A 24750-nucleotide genomic window follows, 5' to 3' on the forward strand; every position below is an offset into this window, starting at 1 on the left:
AGTGTATCAAAGACTCAACCTTTCTCACACACATGAATGACTAAAGAGGGTCTGACGAGGGTCTGACAAGGGTGATTTGTCTCTATAAATTTTAAATTCTCATATAATTTAAATATATCTCATCTGACATAAATCTTACGTCGGTTACTACACGGAAATACAGTTACGCAAGCTCTCCAATTAGTCAATGCACATGCTTGGCATAGTCGGCAATAAACTCAAAACCTTTGTGACAAATCAGCAAATCCACCCATCTATATATCTAACTGACCACTCATTGTACAGTAGCATTGGTGTAAATTTCAAAACCAAGTACTTTTCTTGCAGCATGTTTTGTCAAAGTGTTAGCTGTAATTGTCATGGTATAAATAATAATAAAAAGAAGGTTAGTCATGGCTGCTTCTTCTTCAAGAGGGAAGTTATAAAACATAAAGTACACGCTACCCATTTCCAATCTCATTTCATTGATGTTATAAGCTTCTTTTTATATTGTCATCTCCACTTGGATCTTGTTTTTTTTTTTTTTTTGCATATAAAGCTTTGATTTTTAGGGTTTTATAAAGAAGAAAAAGGAATGGAGAATCTCCCTCCAGGGTTCAGGTTCCATCCCTCAGATGAAGAGATCATCACTTACTATCTTTCCCGCAAGGTGTCCGATTTCAGCTTCACTTCCAAAGCTATTGTCGATGTTGATCTCAATAAATGTGAACCTTGGGATCTTCCAGGTATGGTTTTTTCATAATTTGTTTCAAACTTTTTTTTTCTGATAATCAGATTTTAACATACTAATCATGCAAGTAAGGTTAATTATGTTGAAAGAAAAAGATTAATGATAGTAAATTGATTAAATCTCCTTAAGATTATATAGGTCAATTACGAGTACAAAAAAAGTTTGTTTCCACATGTATACAGTTTATGGTAGAGTTATATAATGCAGCCAGGGCTTCAATGGGGGTGAAAGAATGGTACTTCTTTAGCTTGAGAGATCGGAAATACCCGACCGGGCTCCGAACAAACAGAGCCACGGAAGCGGGGTATTGGAAAACCACCGGCAAAGACAAGGAGATCTTCCGGGCAGGCGGCGTTCTTGTGGGGATGAAGAAAACCCTAGTTTTCTACAAGGGAAGAGCCCCTAGGGGTGAGAAAAGTAACTGGGTCATGCATGAATATAGGCTTGAAAACAAAAACCCTTTCAAAGCCACAAAGGTAAGTTTCTTCTTCCTTTTGATATATAACCAGGGATTTAAATAGCTATCCGTTATATAGCACCAGTTATTACCGTAATTGCGATAAACGTAATGCAATTGAAAACGCGATATCTTTGTATAACTTGATTCATCCATGGCATTTCTAACTTTTAATCCTTGAATATTGGTTTTTTTATAGGAGGAATGGGTGGTGTGTAGGGTATTCCAAAAGACTGCAGCAGTGAAGAAACCGCAGCCAAGTTCATCCTCGCAACCATCGCTTGGATCTCCATGTGATGCGAATTCAATTGTGAATGAGTTTGGGGACGTTGAGCTACCAAACTTGAACATCAATGCTAACCCATCGAGTGGGTTCAACGACATTCCAAATCATGGTTATAGTAGTAATACTGTTAACCATGGTCATATGAACTCCATGAACTTAACCTGGATTTCGGAGCAGCAAGCTTTCATCGCCTCTCTCGTGGCCTTCTAGCATCTAAGCCCTAATCTCCATGAATTCCTTTCTGATCAAGGCATTTCAGCTTAGGAATTATCAACCAAGAGATGTTGCAGCCATGGATTATTCGATTCTGTCGTCAATACAAGGGATTAATATTCCTTCCTTCGCCACAGATTTGTCTTCTAATTTCCAAGGGTCTTCTTCTTCCAAGGCTGTAGCTCCAATGCCTCAACAGCAGCAGCAACAACAGGAGCAACCATTCAATATGGACTCCATGTGGTGAAAAGCTGTAAGCCAAATATATCTGAAAGAGTGGAAAGATATCACTTATGAATATTCCATGACATGAAAGGGTTGATTAAAAAAGGGTCTTCTTCTTCCAAGGCTGTAGCTCCAATGCCTCAACAGCAGCAGCAACAACAGGAGCAACCATTCAATATGGACTCCATGTGGTGAAAAGCTGTAAGCCAAATATATCTGAAAGAGTGGAAAAGATATCACTTTATGAATATTCCATGACATGAAAGGGTTGATTAAGATGAAAATAATCTCAATGTTGTAATGAGCAGTCGTCGAGGTTCGATCATATATAGTATTATGTTTGTTTAATCAGGTAAATGTATATTTTCTAGAATTAGAATGCTAGGTTATATTACTAATCTACGTCCATAAATTCAAACTGCTATAATAAGAAGTCTCACTCTCTTTCTCTGTGCGTTGCAACTTAATATTGTTTTATTGCCTGCATGTCATTCATATAACATATGTGCTTTATACAATGATGAAGCTGCTGCAACTTTTATGAATATGAAACCTTTTGCAGTAGTTTTTTTTTCCCATGTCAAAACTTTTGTTATTAAATTTCCTTGTACTGTGCCAGGATTAATATTGAATGCAGTAGCTATATTCTTTTGTTGTTAATCTGTTAGATTCTATGTAGTCAGGGATGGGGATTGATGGTGCGGAAGGGTAGTTTTTCTTCTAAAATTTTAAAAATTATTATATATTTTAAATTTTCTTATATATTTTTTTATTAAAAATCTGTTTTAACTCTCTAAAATTTTAAAAGTTCAAATTTACTATCTAATATAAAATCTTATATCCGTCTGTCCATGTGTATAATGATCCAATTTTGTGATGAACAAAGCTCAATGTACTGATACAATTTTGTTTATAGTTTCCAGATGAAAGAGGACTGAAATGATCGAAAGATATAGAGAGAGAGTCGGCAGCGGAGATAAGATTTATGAATGGTCAATGTAAGTTAATATTTATTGTATTTAAATCTGGGTAGAAATTCATAAGTGAAAAAAAAATAATGTGATATCAACATATAAAAGATCAAGGTCATATTTAATTTGGATTAGCCTTACATATATTTATGAACGAGAAAAATAATAATACACTATAAATATAAATGTTACAATTGATGCAAATACATGATATCATATGTATCTTAAAACACAATATCTATATCAAAATCGGGAATATCCCGAATCACTCTTCCAGTATCTCTACAAAAGTCATCTCTACAATATAAATTCCAAAAGTTACCTAGATCATAAAAAGATTACTACAGCCAAAATAATTTTTAATAAAGGTTAAAACATACCCTCTATCTTTATCATCATAATTTATTCCATAAGAACTTTTTAATAAATAAACTTAACTACTAAGTAATATTCAATCAATAATATTATAATAAAATTCAACTTAATTATTAATTATAATTTGGCACAAAATATAATAAATCTCTCATTGACCCAAAATTTCTTTAAAAAAATATTTTTCAAGTCTTCAACAACTTCAATTTTTACGTAATCATATATCCGTTGAAATACTGCAGCCAAGTCTTTAACAACTTCAATTATTACATAATCTATGTTGAAGCAAGAAAATTACTTCACTACAACTAAAAAAACTCCTTTTGCATGTTTTCAATATCGTAAACCCACATTAACAAATTTTTTAAAACTCTACATACCCGAATCATAGCTCTGATACCACTTTTTTTAAAATTTAAGAGTAAAAAAGTAATTAAAGCGAGAGCAACACAGAAGTAAAATATGCACAGAAGATAAGATCTAACGTGATTTAGCGATTATTACTTCCACGAATTATAAGTAATAGTCCACTATAAACATAAACATATTCTAAAATTCGGTACTTATTGTGAAAAACCCATATCTATACCAAAACCTGGAGTATTCCAAATCACTCTTCAAATATCACTATAAAACTCATCTCTGTAATATTATATTGGCTTAATAAACTTTTAAGTGCCTAAACTATATCTCAAATTGAGTTTTAGTGTCTAAAGATTTTTTTCTTCTAAAAATAGGTGTCTAATGTTTCTAACGTTACACTTTTAAGTGCCTAGGCCATAACAACCATTAAATTTGGGCGTTATCTAACTCTTGTCACACATATAAAATTTCAAAAAAATATATTTAAAAAATATACACTTTTAGGTGCCTAAATTATACATCAATTTGACTTTTTATGCCTAAATTTTTTTTTTGTTAAAAATATTTGTGTAACATTTTCTATGTTTACACTTTTAGGTGTATACCGTTATATTTATTATTTTTATTTTTAATAATAAAAATATTATTTAAAAAAAAATTAACCCTCTCGTGTTGTCCCTCTCCCTCCATCCCCCACCTCTGACGACAACGAAGGGCCACCACTGACTGGATTTTGTTCGAAGTAGGGTGAGGAACACAATGATGACGGCCGTGTAACAGCTAGCTCTAGTCTTCGAAATCATCAAAAAATAGTGAAGGAAAACTTAAAGACCAACGACCCTTTGTGATTCTTTTCACGACGATAAACACATTTTCACGGTGGCTGTGAGACAACGTTTTGATTGCGATGGAGAGAAGATTCTAATGGTGCCAATGTTGACAACCACATACCGACGATGGCCAATTGGCTATGAAATTTTGGATTCTTTTGTTTTTTAAATTATAGTATTAATTTTTTTGAAAAATTTATAACGTAACATGTGTCAAATAATATTTAAATTTAATGGTTGTATGGTCCATACACCTAAAAGTATAACGTTGAAAACGTGTAACACCTCCAACCCGTATCCGACCCGTATACGAACCCGATGTGTCACATTGACTTTTCAAAGCATTTTTCTTTATATATCCATCTAATGTCAGTTATCATATAAACAGTAACTAGTAATCTTAATCTTTTCCAATCAAAATCATGAGTCAAACTGTTTCATTATTAATCTCTAATTACCTTACCACAATAACCAAACCTTTTGTTCTTATATCATCATCATCCAAATCAAAATACTCATATTCTTTTATCATCTAGAAGATAACACTCTTATCTTACTTGATCCTTTAAACTCTATCCTTTTCACTTCTTTATCCATTTATCCTTTCATAATCAAGATCTCCTTATAATATAACTAAACCATATCTTTCCTCCATGGTCTCATACTCTTTTCATATCACTTATAATTGTCTTCAATTACCCCTCTTTATCACATCTTCATAACTCTTAACACAAATCCTTATTTTCTTAACTATACCACATTTACATAATCAGAATACACCACCATATCCAAATCCATACCATACTTAATTAGCTTAACCTTATATCTTTTTAAATCTTACAACTCTGTCACCTTTACCATTACAGTTATTCCGTAGAAACTTCCCAATCTAAGGCACAAGCCCTAATCAAACCAATCATATACATCCTTTCCAATCGGAATTATCTCAACAATAATTCGCTTAACTATCAAATCCACATTCTTTCTCATACACCATGCTATTTCCATTCACACTCAACATTCCAATTTCCTTTGTCTTATAAACTGATCACCGATGTACTCATTCTTAAATTCCTTTAAAACGGTATCTATATCACTTGATCCATTTAAAATACTTCTTATACTTTATTTTACATAATTTCTAACAGAACTTTCAATCTATTCCACCACTTTCATATCCACTTAACTTCTATCTATCTTTAACTCCTTATTTAATTTTCCAGTATCGGACTCTACTACTTGAATGAGTCTGACTTTCATCAGATTTGATCCTCTGGCATGGAATACAACTCATTCAAACCGAGTCTATAGTTGAAAATCATAATCTCTTCCTCTCTTTGATAGTACTAATCTTTATAAAATACCAATTCTCTTAATCATTCTGAGCTCTCTCTCTAGAATTTTAGCACAATTAACTACTCCTTAAAAAGGAACGATTTCAACACCAACAACATCATTTTAATCTTAGCGTAAATCCTCCACCAACTACTTGCATACATCTTTTTCATTTAAATCAGCTTAACAACTATTCAATCAATTTATCAAACTGCATTCTTATCCATACATAATATGATTCTCATGTTTCAAGCTCATAAGCTTTGTTTTTATATATCTGATAAACTTATCACCGAAATACTTATTATCAAACTCTTCAAAACTAATAACCACATCACTGAATCTTCTATCATTCTCAGGATAATATTTGTTTACTATATTTCGACTCATCCATATAGTAACTGAACTACTTCATCTAACTTCTCCACTTTCAGATAGTGAAGACCCATATAACATTATTCTAACATGTTTTCAACTTTATGAAAACAACCTTTGTGTTGAAAACATTTTTGTGTTTCGATATAACAAATTAAATTTAAATGAATTTTAAGATTCTACAAATGATTTTCTAAGTATATTCGATTCAATTAAACGAATATCAAATTATTAATCCAAGTCTTTTAAGATCAATTTCAAACCTTACTAAATGTGTAAAATTGTGTTTTATACTTAAACTATTTTTGAAACAATTTTCACAAAGTATTTTGAACAAAAATCAAGCCTAAAATCAAATTTTCAAAGTGATGCACCAATGCACCAATCCATGCATCGATGCATCATGGAATTAATTGAACATCGAATGCATTTTATGCATCGATGCACATACCATGCATCGATGCACTCAGTGCATTTGATGCATCGATGCACTCAGTGCATTTGATGCATCGATGCACAAGACCATACATCGATGCACTCAGGCTTTTTCAAAACATCGAATGCATTTCATGCATCGATGCACTCTTAGTGCACCAATGCACTAAGGGTCCAACAGTCAAAATATTTGAATTTTACACCGATGCACCGATGCACCATGGGTATGCATCTATGCACTAACGCTCCCAACTGATTTTATTAATTGTTTACACACTTAAACGGCTATATTGACTCCACTAATCATCTCCAACGTTCTGAATCATTTGAAGGTGTATTTAAACAAGCTTAGAAGCCATTGATCAAAAACAAGAAACAACAAGCAACTAGAATCAAGAGAGAATCAAAGAGAAAGCATCAACCTCAAGTTTGAGCATTTCAAGCCTATTTTTCATTCAATATTCATTTTTCTTTTAAGAACACTTATTGTGCTCAATTGTATTTATTCTTGAGTGTTCTTCTTTGTTCTAGAATTGTGCAAACATTTTGCCTGTGAGGTTTTTCTTGTAAGTTTGCAAATTTGTAATCTTCTCTTTGAGAAAATAGTGTTCTCAAGAATTGGGGTATATTCTTGAGGGAGTTGTAAGGTTATCTCTTTGGCCTCAAAAGAAAGAAAAAATTAGTGAATTTGTTGGAAAATCCTTAGTGTGGATAGCTAAGGTAGTGGACGTAGACTTTGGTTGATAAAGTCGAACCACTGTAAATCACTGTGCAATTACTTTCAATTTTCTACAAAAGCTTCCACCAAAATTTTTATTGTCAATTTACCCCTCTTGGCCGATTCCATCGATCGATTAACTCAACAATTGATATCAGAGCTTGACTCATTTGAAGGTTTAACTGCCTCTTGAGTAAATCCGGGCAGAGTTAAATTGATAAAGATGGCGTCCACTTCCGATTCATTCTCCATGGAAGAATCCAGACCAATTGACGTGCCTCCACACTTCAATGGAACAAGTTATCATCGTTGGAAGAAGCTTATGATGATATTTATCCAAGCATTTGATATGGAATCTTGGATGATGATCGAGAAAGAATATTCTTCTCCTACAAAGAATGCAAAGAAGCGGAGTGATCAAGAACGGAAGAAAGCTCAACAAAATACAAAAGTTATGCACATGTTGTGTTGTGCAATTGATCCTAATGTATATAAAGGAGTTTCTTATTGTTCAAATGCCAAGGAGATATGGGATAAGCTTGAGGAGATCTATGGAGAAAAGGAAGAAGAAGAACCAATAAAGGTGATGTCTCTATTAGCTCTCACAGAGCCAAAGTTATCTTCTAACTCAAATAGATTAAATTCAAAATCTTTTAATGAGTTACAAGATGCTTATGATGAATTATTTTCGGAGTTTGAGACCATGAACACTAAATACAATAAATTGATTTCTAAATTTATTGTTAAAAATGATCTTCTTTTGAAAGCTAAAACAGACTTGGAAAATCAAAATGAAATGTTGAGAAAGGAATTAGAGCTTTCAAAAATAAAATCTGAAAACTTTGAAAAAGAAATTTTCAAATTAAACAAACTTCTTCTAGAAACAAAAATGGATTTTGAAAATCAAAATGAAATCTTGAAGAAGGATTTAGAGCTTTCAAAAATGATATTTGAAAGTATTGAAAAAGAAAATTTCGATTTGAAAGTTAAGTTTCAATGTTTAACAAAAGAAAAAGAAATCATTTTAAATAATTCATCTAGTTCAATAATGACAATATGTTCACATTGTCATTATCATGGTCATAAGGAACATACTTGTCCTTTAAAGAAAGGAAAACGATTTAAAATTAGACAAGTATGGGTTCCAAAAGGAACAAGAGGCATTGATACTAATGTTCAAGGATCCAAAGCAATTTGGATACCAAAATCTACTTAAATGTCTCTTGTAGGTGTGTGGGAGCAATAGTGATGAAGATGATGATATTCAAGATGCTTTAGCCACACATGAAAAAGGAATGAGTAACCTCTAAACTTAATGTTTTTATTTTATTTGGTTGCTCATTTAGTTTATGCATGCATGAGGCTTTAAATATTGAATAATTCTAATGATATTTTTATCTAATGTATGTTGAAAAATATTGTATGATGAACATAGTAATTTTGGTAATGTTTTTATAAACTCTAATTCATCATATTAATTTTTGGTCAAAATTGTTTTTAAAATATAATTGATATCTCTTTAACAATTGATATTGATTTTTCAAGAACTTTGGTTTTACAAATTTTTGACCTTAAACTTTTTAATGTTTATGCATAGATTTCAAATTTTCAATGATATCAACTTTTAATGCATAACATTTTCAAAAAACTTTATGCATGTGCTCTTAATCTCGATAATCTACATTGCATAATATTTTGTATGTGAATGGATTAAAGCATAATCCGATTAGATGAATTTGACAAAAGATACAATGTCTTATTTTTAAAATTAAGTATCTGCAAAATTGATTGACATTGCATCTACCTTGATTATGCTTGTTGGTCATAGAATAGGAAACATATACATGGTGCATTTAGAGTCTATTGATATGACTAATCTGTGCCTAGTTGCTAAGGATGAACATGATAGTTGGTTATGGCATAGGAGACTAGGACATGCTAGTATGAGTGTTTTGCAACGACTAATTCAAGGAGACTTAGTAAGAGGGTTGCCTAAGCTTAAATTTAATAATGATAAAATATGTGATGCTTGTGCTAAAGGAAAATAAAAGCGAATTTCTTTTAAATCCATCAATGACGTATCAACTAGTAGAGTATTACAATTGATCCATATAGATCTTTTTGGGCCAACTAGGACTACTAGCTTGGGTGGAAAACAATATGCATTTGTCTTGGTAGATAACTATTCTAGATATACTTGGGTTCTATTCTTAAGTACTAAAGATGAAGCATTAGAAAATTTCATCACATTTTCAAAAGTAATCCAAAACGAAAAAGGTTACTCTATCACTAGTGCTAGAAGTGATCATGGCACTGAATTTGAAAATCTTGGATTTAATGAATTTTGTAATTCTAATGTTATTAGCCATAATTTTTCAGCACCTAGAACCCCTCAACAAAATGGAGTTGTTGAGAGGAAAAATCTAACTTTAGAAGAAATGGCTAGAACCATGCTTTGTGAAAATAATTTGCCAAAATATTTTTGGGCAAAAGCCACAAATACCGCTTGTTATGTTGTAAATCGAGTAATTATTAGGCCAATTTTAAAGAAAACTCCATATGAAATTTTCAAAAATAAAAAGCCTAACACTAGCTATTTTCATCCTTTTGGATGTAAATGTTTTGTTTTAAACAACGTTAAAGATAACCTTGGCAAATTTGATGCTAAAAGTGATGAAGGATTTTTTCTGGGTTATTCCTTAAATTCTAAAGCTTATCGAGTATTTAATAAAAGAACTTTAGTTGTAGAAGAGTCTATACATGTTGTTTTCGATGATAATGTCCTTCAAAGGAATGATTCTTGTGTTAATGATGATGTAGGTATTGTACAAGCAAATGACGTTAGACATGACATTGGAGAATCATCATCAAAGGAAGAGACGAAAGATGAGGAAACTCATGATCCTCTCGAGAATCCAACCATTGAAGAAAGGGAAGTATCTTATCCAAGAGAGTACAACTATGTCAAGGATGGTGAGATTATAGGTGATTCATCAAAAGGGGTAACAACTAGATCCTCTCTTAGAAATATTTGTAATTATGTTACATTTATTTCATGCATAGAGCCTAAGAACATCAAAGAAGCATTAAAAGATGAACATTGGATTATGGCTATGCAAGAAGAATAAAATCAATTTGAGGGAAGTAAAGTATGAACATTAGTTGAAAGGCCTAGTAATAAATCTACTATAGGTACTAGATGAGTATTTAGGAATAAGCTTGATGAAAGTGGTAATATTGTGATAAACAAGGCTAGACTTATTGCTCAAGGGTATACTCAAGAAGAAGGCATAGACTATGATGAAATATACGCTCCCGTAGCTAGGATGGAAGCAATTATAATGTTATTAGCATTTACATGTTTTCATGAATTTAAATTATATCAAATGGATGTTAAAAGTGCATTTTTAAATGGTTTTATAAAAAAAAGAAGTATATGTGGAACAACCTTCAGGTTTTGAAGATTCAAAATTTCCGGATCATGTTTTTAAATTGACAAAAGTGCTTTATGGTTTAAAACAAGCTCCTCGAGCTTGGTATGAAAGATTGTCAAATTTTTTAATTGAAAAAGGTTTTTCAAAAGGAAAGGTTGACACTACATTGTTTTTAAAGCATAAAGGTAAAGATTTATTAGTATTTCAAATTTATGTTGATGATATAATATTTGGTTCTACTAATGATGTTCTTTGCCAAGAATTTTCTAAGCTAATGCAAAGTGAATTCGAGATGAGCATGATGGGGGAGCTCTCATTTTTCTTGGGACTCCAAATCAAGCAAAGAAAAGATGACATCTTCATCAATCAAGCTTAGTACGTCAAAGATATGCTCAAGAAGTTTAGACTAGAAAATGGTAAACCTCATGACACTCCAATGAGCTCTTCAACAAAGCTTGCCTTAGATGAAGGAGGTAAATGTGTAGATGTTAAATTATATAGGTCAATAATTGGATCTTTACTTTATTTAACTGCAAGTAGATCGGAAATTATGTTTAGTGTTTGCTTATGTGCTAGATTTCAATCATGCCCTAAAGAATCACATTTACTAGCTGTTAAGAGGATCTTTAGCTACCTTAAGGACACTCCTAGTATAGGACTTTGGTATCCTAGAGACTCTAGCTTTAGCTTGCATGCCTTCTCAGATGCGAATTATGGAGGATGCAAATTAGATAGGAAAAGCACCTCCGGTACTTGCCAATTCCTTGGAAATAGGCTGATTTCTTGGTTTTCAAAGAAACAAAATTGTGTTGCATTATCTACCACTGAAGCGGAATACATTTCAGCCAGTAGTTGTTGTGCACAAGTTTTATGAATGAAACAACAACTTTTTGATTATGGAATTGAAGTATGTACTATTCCTATCAAGTGTGACAATACTAGTGCTATTTGTCTCACTAAAAATCTCATCCAAAACTCTAGAACTAAACATATTGAAATTAGACATCACTTCATTAGAGACCATGTCGCTAAGGAAGATGTAGTTCTAGAATTTGTTGATACTTTGCACCAATTAGCGGATATTTTTACAAAACCCTTAGATAAGGAAAGATTTTGGACACTTAGGAGTGAATTAGGTTTAACTGACCTATCTTCACTTAGTGTTTAAAATAATTTTAGCACTTTTAAGAATAAATGAAAAATGCTTATAATAATAATTTTTGATTATATTTTATGCTATTAGTTAGGGGGAGTTTATGTTCTTTGGTGAAAATTAATTTTATGTTCAAATAAAGTTTAAAGATTAATTTGATTCATTGAACATAATTAATTTTTGATATATGAGTTTCCAATACCACTAGAGCCAATTAATTTAGCATTTTGAGTGTTTAAAACGGATTTCTGACATTTTTGTGCTTAATGCATCGATACACTTAACAGTGCACCGATGCATCCCTTTGAATATGCATCGATACATCAGTTGATGCACCGATGCACGCCCTTGAATGTGCATCGATGCATCCGTCGGGTTTTGGGATAAATTCTGCATTTTCTTTATTTTTCTCAAACCCTAAAACTAAAAACTCTCCCACCGTTTATCCCTCTCTCACTCTAAATCCTACTCTTGCTCAAAATCATCGGAAAATCATCGATTTCTTCGTGCTTTTCATCTTCAAAACCTGCTTATATCATTAAATCGTGAAAAACAACTCCTCATCCCTCTCAATCCGAATTTTCAAGGTAATATTTCAAAAACCTCTATTTTATTGATTTTTGATTTTAGAACTAGTTTTGATTAGTTCTATGATGAGCATTATATCGAGCATTGATTATTTGTTGGTTCTAAACTAGATTTTACTACCAATTTCGTCAAAAACAAACAATTTTTTCAAGATTTTTGATTTAATTGTGTTGTTTTCATGAAAACTATATTATGATTATAAAATATTATTAAATAGTTTTCAAAACATGCCCATTAGGATATGGTTTAGAGAACCTTGAATTATTGAGGACTCATTTGAGTTTTGGGATTGATTGTGCATACATGTGTTTCAAATTGCAGGTGATATTCCTTATTCCGATTTCCTTTAATCATGTTAAAGCCTAAACGACCTAGGTCATATTCGAGTCAGTCAAACCAAAACCGTCCTCCCGATCCTTCGATGGATGAATAGACTTATCTTGCTTTGATTGTTTTTGGGTTTGAACTTGAATTTAAATTGTTAAAACATTTTGGATTATCTTTCTTTGATTGTTGGATGTTTGAATTGTTTGGTTTGATCTTTATGAGCTTCATGTTTATTAATTTTTGCATTATTGACATCTTAGTTGCATTATGACCAATGCGCCATTTCACATTTGATTATAGAACTAATGACTAATCTCTCTTTTGATTGTGATATTAGCAGCTTAAGTTATATTTACTTATAATCAATTGGCTATGTCTTTCAAAACCTTGTTTAAAAACATTTTAAAGTCTTTTTGATTTAACAAAAAGGGGGAGAAGTGTTAAGTGTTAAAAGTTTTAAAGGGGAGAAGTGTTATAGTAAGGGGGAGTAATTTTTCAAAATTGATTTCAAATTTTTAGAAAATCTTAAAATAACACAAATGTTTTTTTATATCAAAAAGGGGGAGATTGTTGAAAACATTTTTGTGTTTCGATATAACAAATTAAATTTAAATGAATTTTAAGATTTTACAAATGATTTTCTAAGTATATTTGATTTAATTAATCGAATATCAAATTATTACTCCAAGTCTTTTAAGATCAATTTCAAACCTTACTAAATGTGTAAAATTGTGTTTTATACTTAAACTATTTTTGAAACAATTTTCACAAAGTATTTTGAACCAAAATCAAGCCTAAAATCAAATTTTCAAAGTGATGCACCGATGCACCAATCCATGAATCGATGTACCATGGAATTAATTGAACATCGAATGCATTTTATGCATCGATGCACAAGACCATGCATCGATGCACTCAAGCTTTTTCAAAACATCGAATGCATTTCATGCATCGGTGCACTCTTAGTGCACCGATGCACTAAGGATCCAACGGTCAAAATATTTGAATTTTGCACCGATACACCGATGCACCATGGGTATGCATCGATGCACTGACGCTCCCAACTGATTTTATTAATTGTTTTCACACTTAAACGGCTATATTGACTCCACTAATCATCCCCATCGTTTAGAATCATTTGAAGGTGTATTTAAACAAGCTTAGAAGCCATTGATCAAAAACAAGGAACAACAAGCAACTAGAATCAAGAGAGAATCAAAGAGAAAGCATCAAACCTCAAGTTTGAGCATTTCAAGCCTATTTTTCATTCAATATTCATTTTGCTTTCAAGAACACTTATTGTGCTCAATTGTATTTATTCTTGAGTGTTCTTTCTTTGTTCTAGAATTGTGCAAACATATTTGTCTTGTGAGGTTTTTCTTGTAAGTTTGCAAATTTGTAATCTTCTCTTTGAGAAAAGAGTGTTCTCAAGAATTGGGGTATATTCTTGAGGGAGTTGTAAGGTTATCTCTTTGGCCTCAAAAGAAAGAACAAATTAGTGATTTTGTTGGAAAATCCTTAGTGTGGATAGCTAAGGTAGTGGACGTAGACTTGGTTGATAAAGTCGAACCACTGTAAATCGCTGTGCAATTACTTTCAATTTTTTGCAAAAGCTTCCACCAAAATTTTTATTGTCAATTCACCCCCTCTTGGCCTATTCCATCGATCGATTAACTCAACCCTTTGCTTTTCTAAAGCATTTCCTGAGGTGTCCGCTCTTCATCCTGCCTGGCCAGAGTAGGTGAATTGCTATCACCATCAAGTTTATCACCTCTCGCTTCTTTCGAAACTTTCATTATCATACTTCTATTATAACGTATCAATTTAATTCTATTAGCAAGACAGTACACTCCTTACATTATCAAATTATTTTTTTCACTTTATGTTGGCATGTATACCATTTTAAAACTCGTTTAACTTTGGTTTAAGCCTAGAATCGGCATACCTTAGCTCTGATATCATTAAATGTAACACCCCCAACTTGTATCCGACCCGGATACGAATCTGAGGTGTCACATTCAATAAACTACATGCCAACTACATTCTATGTGACAAAATACATATATTTAAATACATTTCTGATCTGATCTTTGGAAAGGAGAATCTGACATGTCTTGCTCCTCTTTGCTTCTTAACCTTCTTGAAACCTATTAATGAAACAATCACACGCTAAGTCGATGACTTAGTGAGGTATTAACTTATAAAGGAAACTCTAATCACTTAATCATGCATGAACATATCATACAATGCTATCACACAAAACAATATAACGTTACATAAGATCAATATACACATATACAGATTTTGGTCATTTTCATCAATAACCTCATTTCATTAACAATATTATATTCATTCACACCTTTTTAGTTTTCTATTATTACACTTAATCTTTTTAACTATTATATATCACACATATCACTTCACAAGGAAACAAACATATTATCATATCAAGTTTATTTATATTATCACTAATTCCTTTTATCGTATGAACATATACTTAACATTTTTATACACATCATTGAACATATATGTCATTTCACAAAACACACACATAATATCATACCACTTGATTTATTGATTCTCTTTAAAGCCCATGTATACTTCTGAGAACTTAAGGTATGTGAGTACATAGAGGTTGTGCACATATGTTGTCACCACAGCTCGTATAATTCCCACTAGGGGCGCGTAGAATTTGTCCCGAAGGACCACTATGTCCCGAAGGACCACATAGAAACCCTCGACTCTTGGAATACCAACTATACCCCTTGCTCTCATATCACATAACATAGGCATTTTCATTATGTTATTCACACATTCTCATATTTATCTCACATAGGCATATAACTCATAGCTCTTATCACATATCATGTAACACTCTTATAAAATCTCATACCTTCTTATCATGTATTACATATCACTTGTTCTTGTTTTCATAAGGTCACATATCACATATATCACATAGCTTATATCTCTTACTCATTTACTCACATCACTTCTTGTCACATATCTCATGATCATATTTTCATATATTCACCTAGTTACATAGCTCATTCATATATACATGTTCTCATATAATTCATTTTCATCTGATTTATATCATACTCACATAACATATATTCACAACAATTATATAACATACACAACAACATGTCAACACATATACTTATGCACACTTATAAATCATCAGAATCCTATTCTTCTATTATGAATTCATGCATTTTACTATCGGAAGTAGACTTGTCGCAAGTCTTATTTCCATTAGACATCATATACTACTAATATGCACTCACCTTAGTTACTTGCCAATATCAAACTCTTGTTCTCTATCTCGATTCTTATTCTTCGATTGTTCCGGAACAGAGTTACGTTTAATATCTACATAATCATACATCGATACATATCAGTATCCAAATGGCATATTCTAACATTTCATTTCTTAATTAAAGGAAATGCTAATTTCATTTCTTGTTTAACGTAGGTATCGGTACCTTCTATAGGGTATCGGTACATCCCTTAACTAATGTATCGGTACACTATCTATATATCAGTACACAAATTACATCCGAAAATTTTTGTTTCAGGGGGGTATCAGTACCACCCTCAAGGTATTGGTACCCTTTGAATATCTTCCTGAATTTTACTCTTGAGGTATCAGTACCTCTTGAATGGGTATCGATACCCTTTGACCAATAATCACATTTTAAGCCCGAAAATTCATTCTTTTCAACTTCAATTCTTCATGTTTCATTCCTTTTCATATTCTTAACTTAAGTACACATACTAAAACTAATTATACTCATTCAATACATCCTTAACCTCGAAATCCAATCCTTCATATGGAAATCAATAATCATACCAAATTTTCACTATGTTCTAAATTCAATTCTATCACTTCTTATCTCTTAATTAAGTTGATGACAAGTCAATTCCAGACTCAAACTTTATTTTTTAACTCTTTTTCATAAATTTATTTAGAAATTCATTCTCTTTAATCTCTTATAACTTCTTTATCTTTTGATTATAAGACAACTTAAGCTTTCTTTAAGCTTAAGTATCACCTAAGGATCATAAACCAACCTTAAATTCAACAAATAATCAACTAACAAAGAAGCTCACCTTTGGTCTGGCTTTCACGAACGAAGGAAGAAGAAAACTCTGGAGAAATCCTCCGTTTTTCTCTTTTCCACGTGATTTCCTTATCTTATAAAGGGAAAAAAATCTTTCTTGTCAAATGATCATTTTACCTTTTAATTCATTTAATAATTACTAAAAATCCTTCATAAAATATTTCCAAATAAGTCCTTGAACTATTCAATTATTCTATTTTAATCACCAAATTCTGAAGTTTTACAATTTGGTCACTAACCCGTAGTTTGGGATGTTACAAAATGTTAGACATATATTTTTAACAAAAAATTCTGTAAGCACCAAAAGTCAATTTCATATATAGTTTAAACACCTAAAAGTATATTAAACTTATTGTATAAATGATAAAAATAAATATAAAATACTCTATCATCGAAGAAGTTTGATTCATGCGCGATTATCCAAACTTGTATTATTCCATAAGCGCTAAAGTATATACTTTTGCAGGTCATGAGCCTCACTCCATAGCAGAAAATCTCTTTCAGCGTTGATGACACTTCATCACACGTTGATGATGTATGATCTTTTTCGGCGTCGGTCCTTTTTGGCTTTAGCAAATTTAAATTGAAAATTATGGGGAAATTTTGAGAAAAGGGAAATTAATTTATACCACTATTACTGACAAATATACAACGCATTTAACAACAAACACAACTAACATAAGACGGAAAAATTCACAAGCAAACTTGCGTAAATTAAAAGAATAAATTAAATAATTTTAGTGTTCAAACTGTGATGCCTAAAAGGTTTAAGGACTATTAACATAATTTCTCCATTTTCCTTGAACTTGCAAATAAAAACAAAAAATATAAGACCAACACTAAACAAACCGAAAACAACTATCATTATTCTCCTTTTGTGTTTAAAATTATGTGAGCTATTAACTTCTAATGTTCTTATATATCATCATTACTTTACATACAGGAGCAGAAATTATGTACAGTTAAAACTAAAAAACAACAAAATTAACATACTATCACTTTCTCTTCTTATCTTCCTTGTCTATTTCAAGTACCACCGGAGCTGCTGGGATGCTGAACCACCATTCTCTCAATCTCCTCATCCATCTTTCCGTGCTCGCCTTCCTCGGCGGCGAGTATCTCGTAAATGTCTCCAGAAATATCAGTAGCAACATGTACTTTCCCGGGCACTAAAGCCAGTATCAAAGCTGCAAACAGAAGAGTGGCCGCAAATTTCTCGCTTGCCTAGTAAATTAACATCATACCCCAAGTCAGGCAGACAAGAAATAAAAATCAGTCTAAATCAGTTCTACATGATTCTGTAAATTGAAAAATCTGAGACGGTGACATGAATTGTAAACCAGTTTATAGACTGACGGATTCTAATATGGTGAAAAGGACGGAGTAGAACCTTTGGGAAAATGGACAGCAACAGGGCACGAAACTTGAGAAGAACTATGTTTCCATCTTGGATAAGCTGTTCGACTTGAGATATTGCGTTCTGAACAGCCAAAAGCTGATCCATTGTGTTCATAGGTAGAGGTGCTATTATCTTAATTTCATCCACGGGCCTGCCTTGATTGAAAAGTCGAGTAAGAACCATAAAGATAGAGAAAAACAGTGTCATCAATGCAAAGACATAAGCCAGCCATCCCCTGAAATGGACAACAAATGACTGTCATTGAGATCATGCAAGGAGACTCTAGAGAGCTATGGTAAAATGTTTTCTATTAGATCAACTAATGTCCAATCAAACATTTTCTTTTGACTAGCTAACAGTATTTGATCAAACATTTACAAAACTTGGCTCTTAGATATCAGTAGAACTACTCCAGCTTAACTTGGGATTATTTATCTTCAGATATACAAAAAAAGGCCATGTGGCGCCTTTAGAATATGCACATTCCAGGTGAAGGTGCATTCGAGATGAACCTGGTAGTTGACTGTCCCATTCTCCAATAGGTATACATGGAAATGCTAGATTATGAACTTTTACCTTATGATAGAGCAGAGATTTACTTTTTTTTCATCTTTAGTTCGGTTTTCTTTCACACAAACCCTTCAACCATTGTAATCATTTCTAACACATCACCCCAACTCAGCAGAGTATATAAGCTAAGAAATCTAGGAATCAAATTACTTGTATTGACTTCTATACGTCATTGTCACTACACCAACGTATCTACGGATTGTTGACCAAAAAAAATGAAGATGGAAGAATTCAATCATTAAAGCCATTATGGGAAAAGCATGCACTCCAAAGGAGCAGAAATAATAAAACATGTCAGTAAAGAAACAAGGAGATAAACACCAAAAAATTATTCTAAAAACATTGTACTTCATGTCCAATACAATATCTTTGACTGTTTTTCTATGAAGCATCTAGTCTAGGCTACATCAGCTTTTTTTTTATAGGATAGGCTACATCAGCTTGATTCAAGATTCCCCTTAAAATTAAACATAAAAATAAAAAATGAGCCAAAGTTGATGATTCTAAGCCTTAAACAGCATACATCCCAAAAGATAACATTTGGATGCTTACCCTAAATAAAATCTACACATATTCAGCGGCTAGGTTCTTTACAAAATGATGTCAATATCAGTTGGAATAACCAGGCATTATACCACCAAAATGTATTCCATTTGCTACATGTTCACAGAACAATTAATAATAAAAAAAAATAGAATGATCTTATTCAATTTACCTTACCTGAAAATTATGAACGTGAAAAGAAAACAGAACATTAACGACTTTGGAGGATCATCCCAATATACCATGGAAAGAAGCTGCTTCCCAACTTCTGTCACTGGAAATAGTAACTCCTGCAAGTAGAAAAGAGTGCCAAAAAAATGCAATTCAAGCTATATCACTTTGCCAACTAAACACTGGATTTTATATTTGATGGCATCACTAACAGACATACGTGCGCATGATGCATTCATGATGTCCATCAACTACATTTTACTTGGTATTCAAAATTCAATAAATAAGGAAAGTAAATCAAACTTATTATATTTAACAAACTTTTTTTCAGTTAACTGATGAAAAGGAACGAGGTTTGATATTTTGTAAATTCTAAAGCAAATACCTTCATAACAGCTAAATTGGTGTCAATACCATCTACTTTAACCCCATCGACTGTTTCTTGTGCTTGCACCACCTCTTTATAGTTTTCACTAGATTCCTTAACTGCTCTCTCCAATAAGCTCATCTCACCCACAACTATTTCACCAACAAGAAGCCCATCCTCACTTTGACTACTGGAACTTGAACCAAACACAAAACCTAAGTTTGAAACCATTGCCAAGGCTGAGATTGAGTGCATGCCAGCTCCAGCCACTTTATTACTACCCTGTTCTAATTTCCTAGAATTTGAGATTTTTGCGAGAGTCTCCAATATCAAATCTCCCCCAGGTAATTGATCACAAAGGTTAAACATGAGAAGAGACTCAAACTGAACAGAGTTTGAGGAACTTATTTCTTGAATGACTTGCACACGTAAAATTCCAAGAATAGCTTTTGAAAGTGCATCATCCTTTTCAACTCCCTTTATATGGTACTTGTTTATAAATTTGTGAACATATAAAATTTCCCGGATTATTGCTAGCCAGTAATCACGCCGAGTGTGCCCTTTAAGCTCAGGTAACTCTATAACAACTGGTTCGGATCTAAAGAGAAACACAGTAAACAATTGATCAATAATTATATCCTTGGACAAGCATTATGTTAAGATATAAAATTCAAGATTGATTTAACACCATAAGATCACATAATCTATTGGACAGAGTTACAAGGAAAAAATGAAATAAATCTGCACCATGCCTTACAAGGAAATTGATTTGTACAACACTGCCTTGTCAAAAAGCCGAGTACCCCATGGTCCAGTCAACTCAGGTTTAACAATTTGTTTTAGATCATTCGACAAATCATATCTTTTAGGTTTATCATAAGATACAACTTTAAGGGCTTCAAAGTACAATGCGTGATCAGTCAGTATTAGTCGACCTGCAAACATGCATGAACAACCTCAGAGCACGCAATTGACAAAAATAAAGTAGGAGAATCAAGGAAAATGAGGGAAGGAAAAAATATTGCTGCAGAAATAATTATCACCAATGAACAAAGATATCAAATTCTATTAAATACAATGTTTGCCATCCAATCAACTTACCTGGCCATGTTGACATTCCAACATGTTCAAGAACTGGTTGAGTTGTGACTGTCCCATCCACCTCAAGTATCTTTTCTCCACTTGATGCTCGAAAAGAATACAGAAGAGAGGACTCCATTTGGCTCTTCATCCTTTTTATCACTCTATAGAATAAATTTCAGAATACCATATTTAGATGTGCAAATCTACTAAATAGAGATCCTACCACAAATTACTAAGCCTCTGATATACTACAAAACTTCTGTGGACAAACTCAAAACTAAAAATTGAAGAGGGGTGTAGCGAGCAACCAAATAAACAAGATGGTTAATAGATAATACAGGGTAAGAAAATTATACTATGGTTCTGAGAACTTTGCATATCATATAACTGACATACTAGTACCAATAGGTTTTGGTTGAATTTTAGAATTGTAGACAGGCCAAGTTATTTGTAGACCTATATGTTTCACTTTTTTAAAAGAATCATCAAATGAAAAGGCAAATGATAAGGATTTTATAGCACAATCCTAAATTTAAGGTTTGTTGTCAATTGATATAATATCAAATACTTAAGAAAGCATAAGAAGTATTATCAAGTACTATGGCATTCAAGTTTCAATTATATTGAGGTGAAGTTTACCCAAAAGTTCGAGATAAGATAGCAGATTAGCCATCAATTTTATTCAGTAAAAAGCCATAAGAAAGAGATTAACCAGGTAATTTATGGAGAAATGACACAGCACATCACTTTGACTATCATGTAGTGAAACAAATTATTTTAACCAAGAATAAACTATATAATGCACTTTAAACTTCAAGTTCAACCCAAGTTCATCTACTTTATCAGTAATAATTCACATTTCCTAACCTCTATCCTTAAAGAGAGTTCATTTTAATAATGAAAAATAAATGTCCCTCCCCATCTGTAACATTGACCTGCATGATTTAGGACGAAAACTATGAACAAAATTTCTCACTTAGCAACTCCCAGCAGAAGAAATGCCCCAAAATCTTGTGTGAACTAGATTTGATTTTACACCAAATCGATCTTTTTGGTTAGTGCACCTTAGAACAATTGAGAAGTTGCATATAATTTTCAAATCCCTTCAAAAATCTGCAACTTCCTTGCGAAATATTCTGCACTTATTCCTGTAGCTTTACTGTACAAACTGTACTTCAAAAGAATATCAATTCAAAACCTTTTTATGTGGTCCCTCTAGGTTGGATATATATATCCTTCTAGATTGTTAAGTATTTAAACCTTTAAGGGATATGAGCCAAGAATAGAACTTTCATTTGAACAGTAAAATTTTACAGTAGAAACACAATTGGACCAAAACAAAAACTCAGACAGTAAACCCTTACCTTTCTAGTCCATTTAGGTACTTATCATAGACAGAGAAATGAAGTCGACCAGTTGTTGAAGATGTAAGAACATTGAAAAGATTTTCACAAATAACCACATTAGCAATGATTGGAACTGCTGGTGCTATTCGAGTGAAGGCTTCCACCCCAACTGAGAGATCATCATCTAACTGCAAGCAAAGACAAAATTATCATAAACAGTGTCAGCATCAAATCTAAGGTTTATTGGACAATAAATGGAACAAGAAAACCAATTAGCCAAGTGCATGAAAGCGGTTCAAGTGCGTTCAAAAATTTTACATAACATGAACTTGGATATGGGAGTCCGATGCATAGATGTATCTAAAGACCAGTGTCATCATTTCCTTAAAGTTTTGGGCATCTGGAGTCATCTAAAAACTAAAAAACAATGTAAACAGGATATAAATACAGGATATGATATTCTCAACTGTCTTAAAAAATATATTAGTACTATATCATATTAATCGAATTTGAATTTGGACTAGCTAAGACTAATTTAAAAGGAATAATCTGAGTATTAGCTCTTGAACAAACCCAACATCACAGCATACATTCTTCCCAAGCAAACTAACTTCAAATTTTAAAGGACGAAAGATGGAACTGTTGAATAATAATTAGGTTTGTAGCAACCTATATTCAGAGATAATGGTCACAAATTTACTCAAAAGACAATGAAAAAGTAAAACCTCCACTCCATTCCTATTCTTAATAACTTTTTAGTGTAATTTTATGTTTAATTCGTGGTTAGGATTTTTTGGATCTAAGGAAATTAGGCTTCATATAAATGCAGGTCCTCTAGTAAGAGAACACTCCCATAGGCCGACATTCTCAATCTCCTGCATCTCTAATCTTTGTTAGTATTTGATCAGTGAATTAACTCCTGTGATGTAGCTGAGTCCATATGGTCAAATAAGGTTTCAGCTCGCATTCCACACTCATATATGTGTCATGTAATGTCAACACATATGGTGCCTTCTATAAAGTATGGAGACTTTGGTCAGGGAACTGAGTATCAAAGTGTTGAAAATGTGACAACAGACACGACAGAAGGTTCACGAGATGATCGAAAAACCTATTCCCCCTCTCCTTCAAAAAATAAAGAAGACCTAAATTATGTATCTTACATCAACTGGATATTGGCTGGCAGCTGCTGGGGCTTCCCAAGCAATCATCATGTCAAATGTAAGACGTCGAAACTTTTTATCAGCTAGATAACCCATTACTCGGGTAGACAGACCAAGAGCCCTGAAACAACAGTATTCCAAAAAATTCCTCGCATGCTGTGACTTCAAAGAATCAGATGCCTCAGCATTGAAGCACTCTAGAAGCTCATTTGAAGAGGTTCCCAGGATTCTGCATCATTTTGTTTTTGTTATCCATAAGAAACTACATAATGTAATCAAAATGCAATTTGCATTATTCTTATTTGCATCTAGATTGAATTAGAAGCAAACGAAAACCTAATTTAACAAAACAACTTCGAAACAGATTACGGAACAAGTTGCAGAAAGAATTCATGTACTTATAACATGCATTGCTGAAAGGAACAGCAAAGTAGAAGCAAAAGAAACCTACTTTGAGCAGCGGCGCACAATGATATTTGCAACTGGAGACAGCCCAGGTATCCAATTCCTTCCTGCAGATGGAGAGTTCTGCAGATCCTCAACTTCCTCTGCAAAGGAGCTTCGCTTGCTAAGTAACCATTTGAATGATCCTTCTCTTACCAAAGCTTCAAGCATATTTTTACTTTTGCTTGCCTCCGCGATTTCTAAGATTCCCTTCAATTCATACCCACTGAAACGAAATCCACTGTGAGATATCTAAAACCCGTGTATAAGTTCAAACATCAAGATTTCATCAATAAAAAGTTCACCAATTTTTCAATGCATCCAACTAGCACTAGCAAAACCTTATTTATGATTCATATAAAACCTAGTAATACAATGTCCAGCAATTTTAAATGGCAACCAAAATCTTCAAAAAATCAAAGAGATAACGCAACGAATTATAAACATTTGCTAACGACTCCAACTAAGGATATAAGCTAATAAAACTCGATCTCCAAATCTTTATCTAAAACCTATAAAAAATTGGTTCTTTCTTTTTTTTCTTTTTTGAGCGTGTACCAGAACCAATGTATTGGATTCCATTGACAACCTAATATATACTAACCAAAAATTGGGAAATCAAAAACAAAGCATCTACCTAAAGAAATTGAGAAGTCTCAAATCCTTCTGCAACCCCAATCAAGTTCACAAGAATATGTTTGCTGATTCCTGGATTCAAAGAACAC

General features: G+C 32.6%; 2 protein-coding genes across 2 annotated transcripts; one reads left to right on the plus strand and one right to left on the minus strand.

The window, feature by feature from the left end:
* The first annotated feature begins 540 nt into the window (after positions 1 to 540).
* Positions 541 to 1940, plus strand: LOC120178756 (NAC domain-containing protein 100-like). Its single transcript, XM_039184554.1, is given in 4 exon segments — positions 541 to 725; positions 938 to 1206; positions 1387 to 1664; positions 1666 to 1940. Coding segments are annotated over 4 exon segments (966 nt in total). The 5' UTR covers positions 541 to 574; the 3' UTR covers positions 1934 to 1940.
* Positions 1941 to 17847: 15907 nt separating this feature from the next.
* On the minus strand, positions 17848 to 24750 carry LOC120178762. The gene is made up of 10 exons (XM_039184558.1): positions 24663 to 24750; positions 24033 to 24251; positions 23582 to 23810; positions 22437 to 22606; positions 21091 to 21233; positions 20747 to 20924; positions 20008 to 20587; positions 19629 to 19741; positions 18330 to 18573; positions 17848 to 18163 (listed from the first exon to the last, which is right to left on the minus strand). Exons 2-10 carry the CDS (start codon positions 24194 to 24196, stop codon positions 17966 to 17968), a joined length of 2019 nt encoding a protein of 672 aa, XP_039040489.1. The 5' UTR covers positions 24197 to 24251; positions 24663 to 24750; the 3' UTR covers positions 17848 to 17965.

The sequence above is a fragment of the Hibiscus syriacus genome, unplaced genomic scaffold (genome assembly GCF_006381635.1).
Source record: "Hibiscus syriacus cultivar Baekdansim isolate YM2019G1 unplaced genomic scaffold, ASM638163v2 tig00112380_pilon, whole genome shotgun sequence".
NCBI lineage: Eukaryota > Viridiplantae > Streptophyta > Magnoliopsida > Malvales > Malvaceae > Hibiscus > Hibiscus syriacus.

Bases quoted from the DNA above. Each gene is read 5' to 3' on its own strand.
- LOC120178762 (XM_039184558.1), bottom strand. From the start codon at position 24,196: ATGCTTGAAGCTTTGGTAAGAGAAGGATCATTCAAATGGTTACTTAGC. The intron at 22,607-23,581 runs GTAAGATACATA...CTTTGCTTGCAG, and splicing joins CCAGCCAATATCCAGTTGAT to TTAGATGATGATCTCTCAGT. The intron at 20,588-20,746 runs GTAAGGCATGGT...GTTTCTCTTTAG, and splicing joins TTGTACAAATCAATTTCCTT to ATCCGAACCAGTTGTTATAG.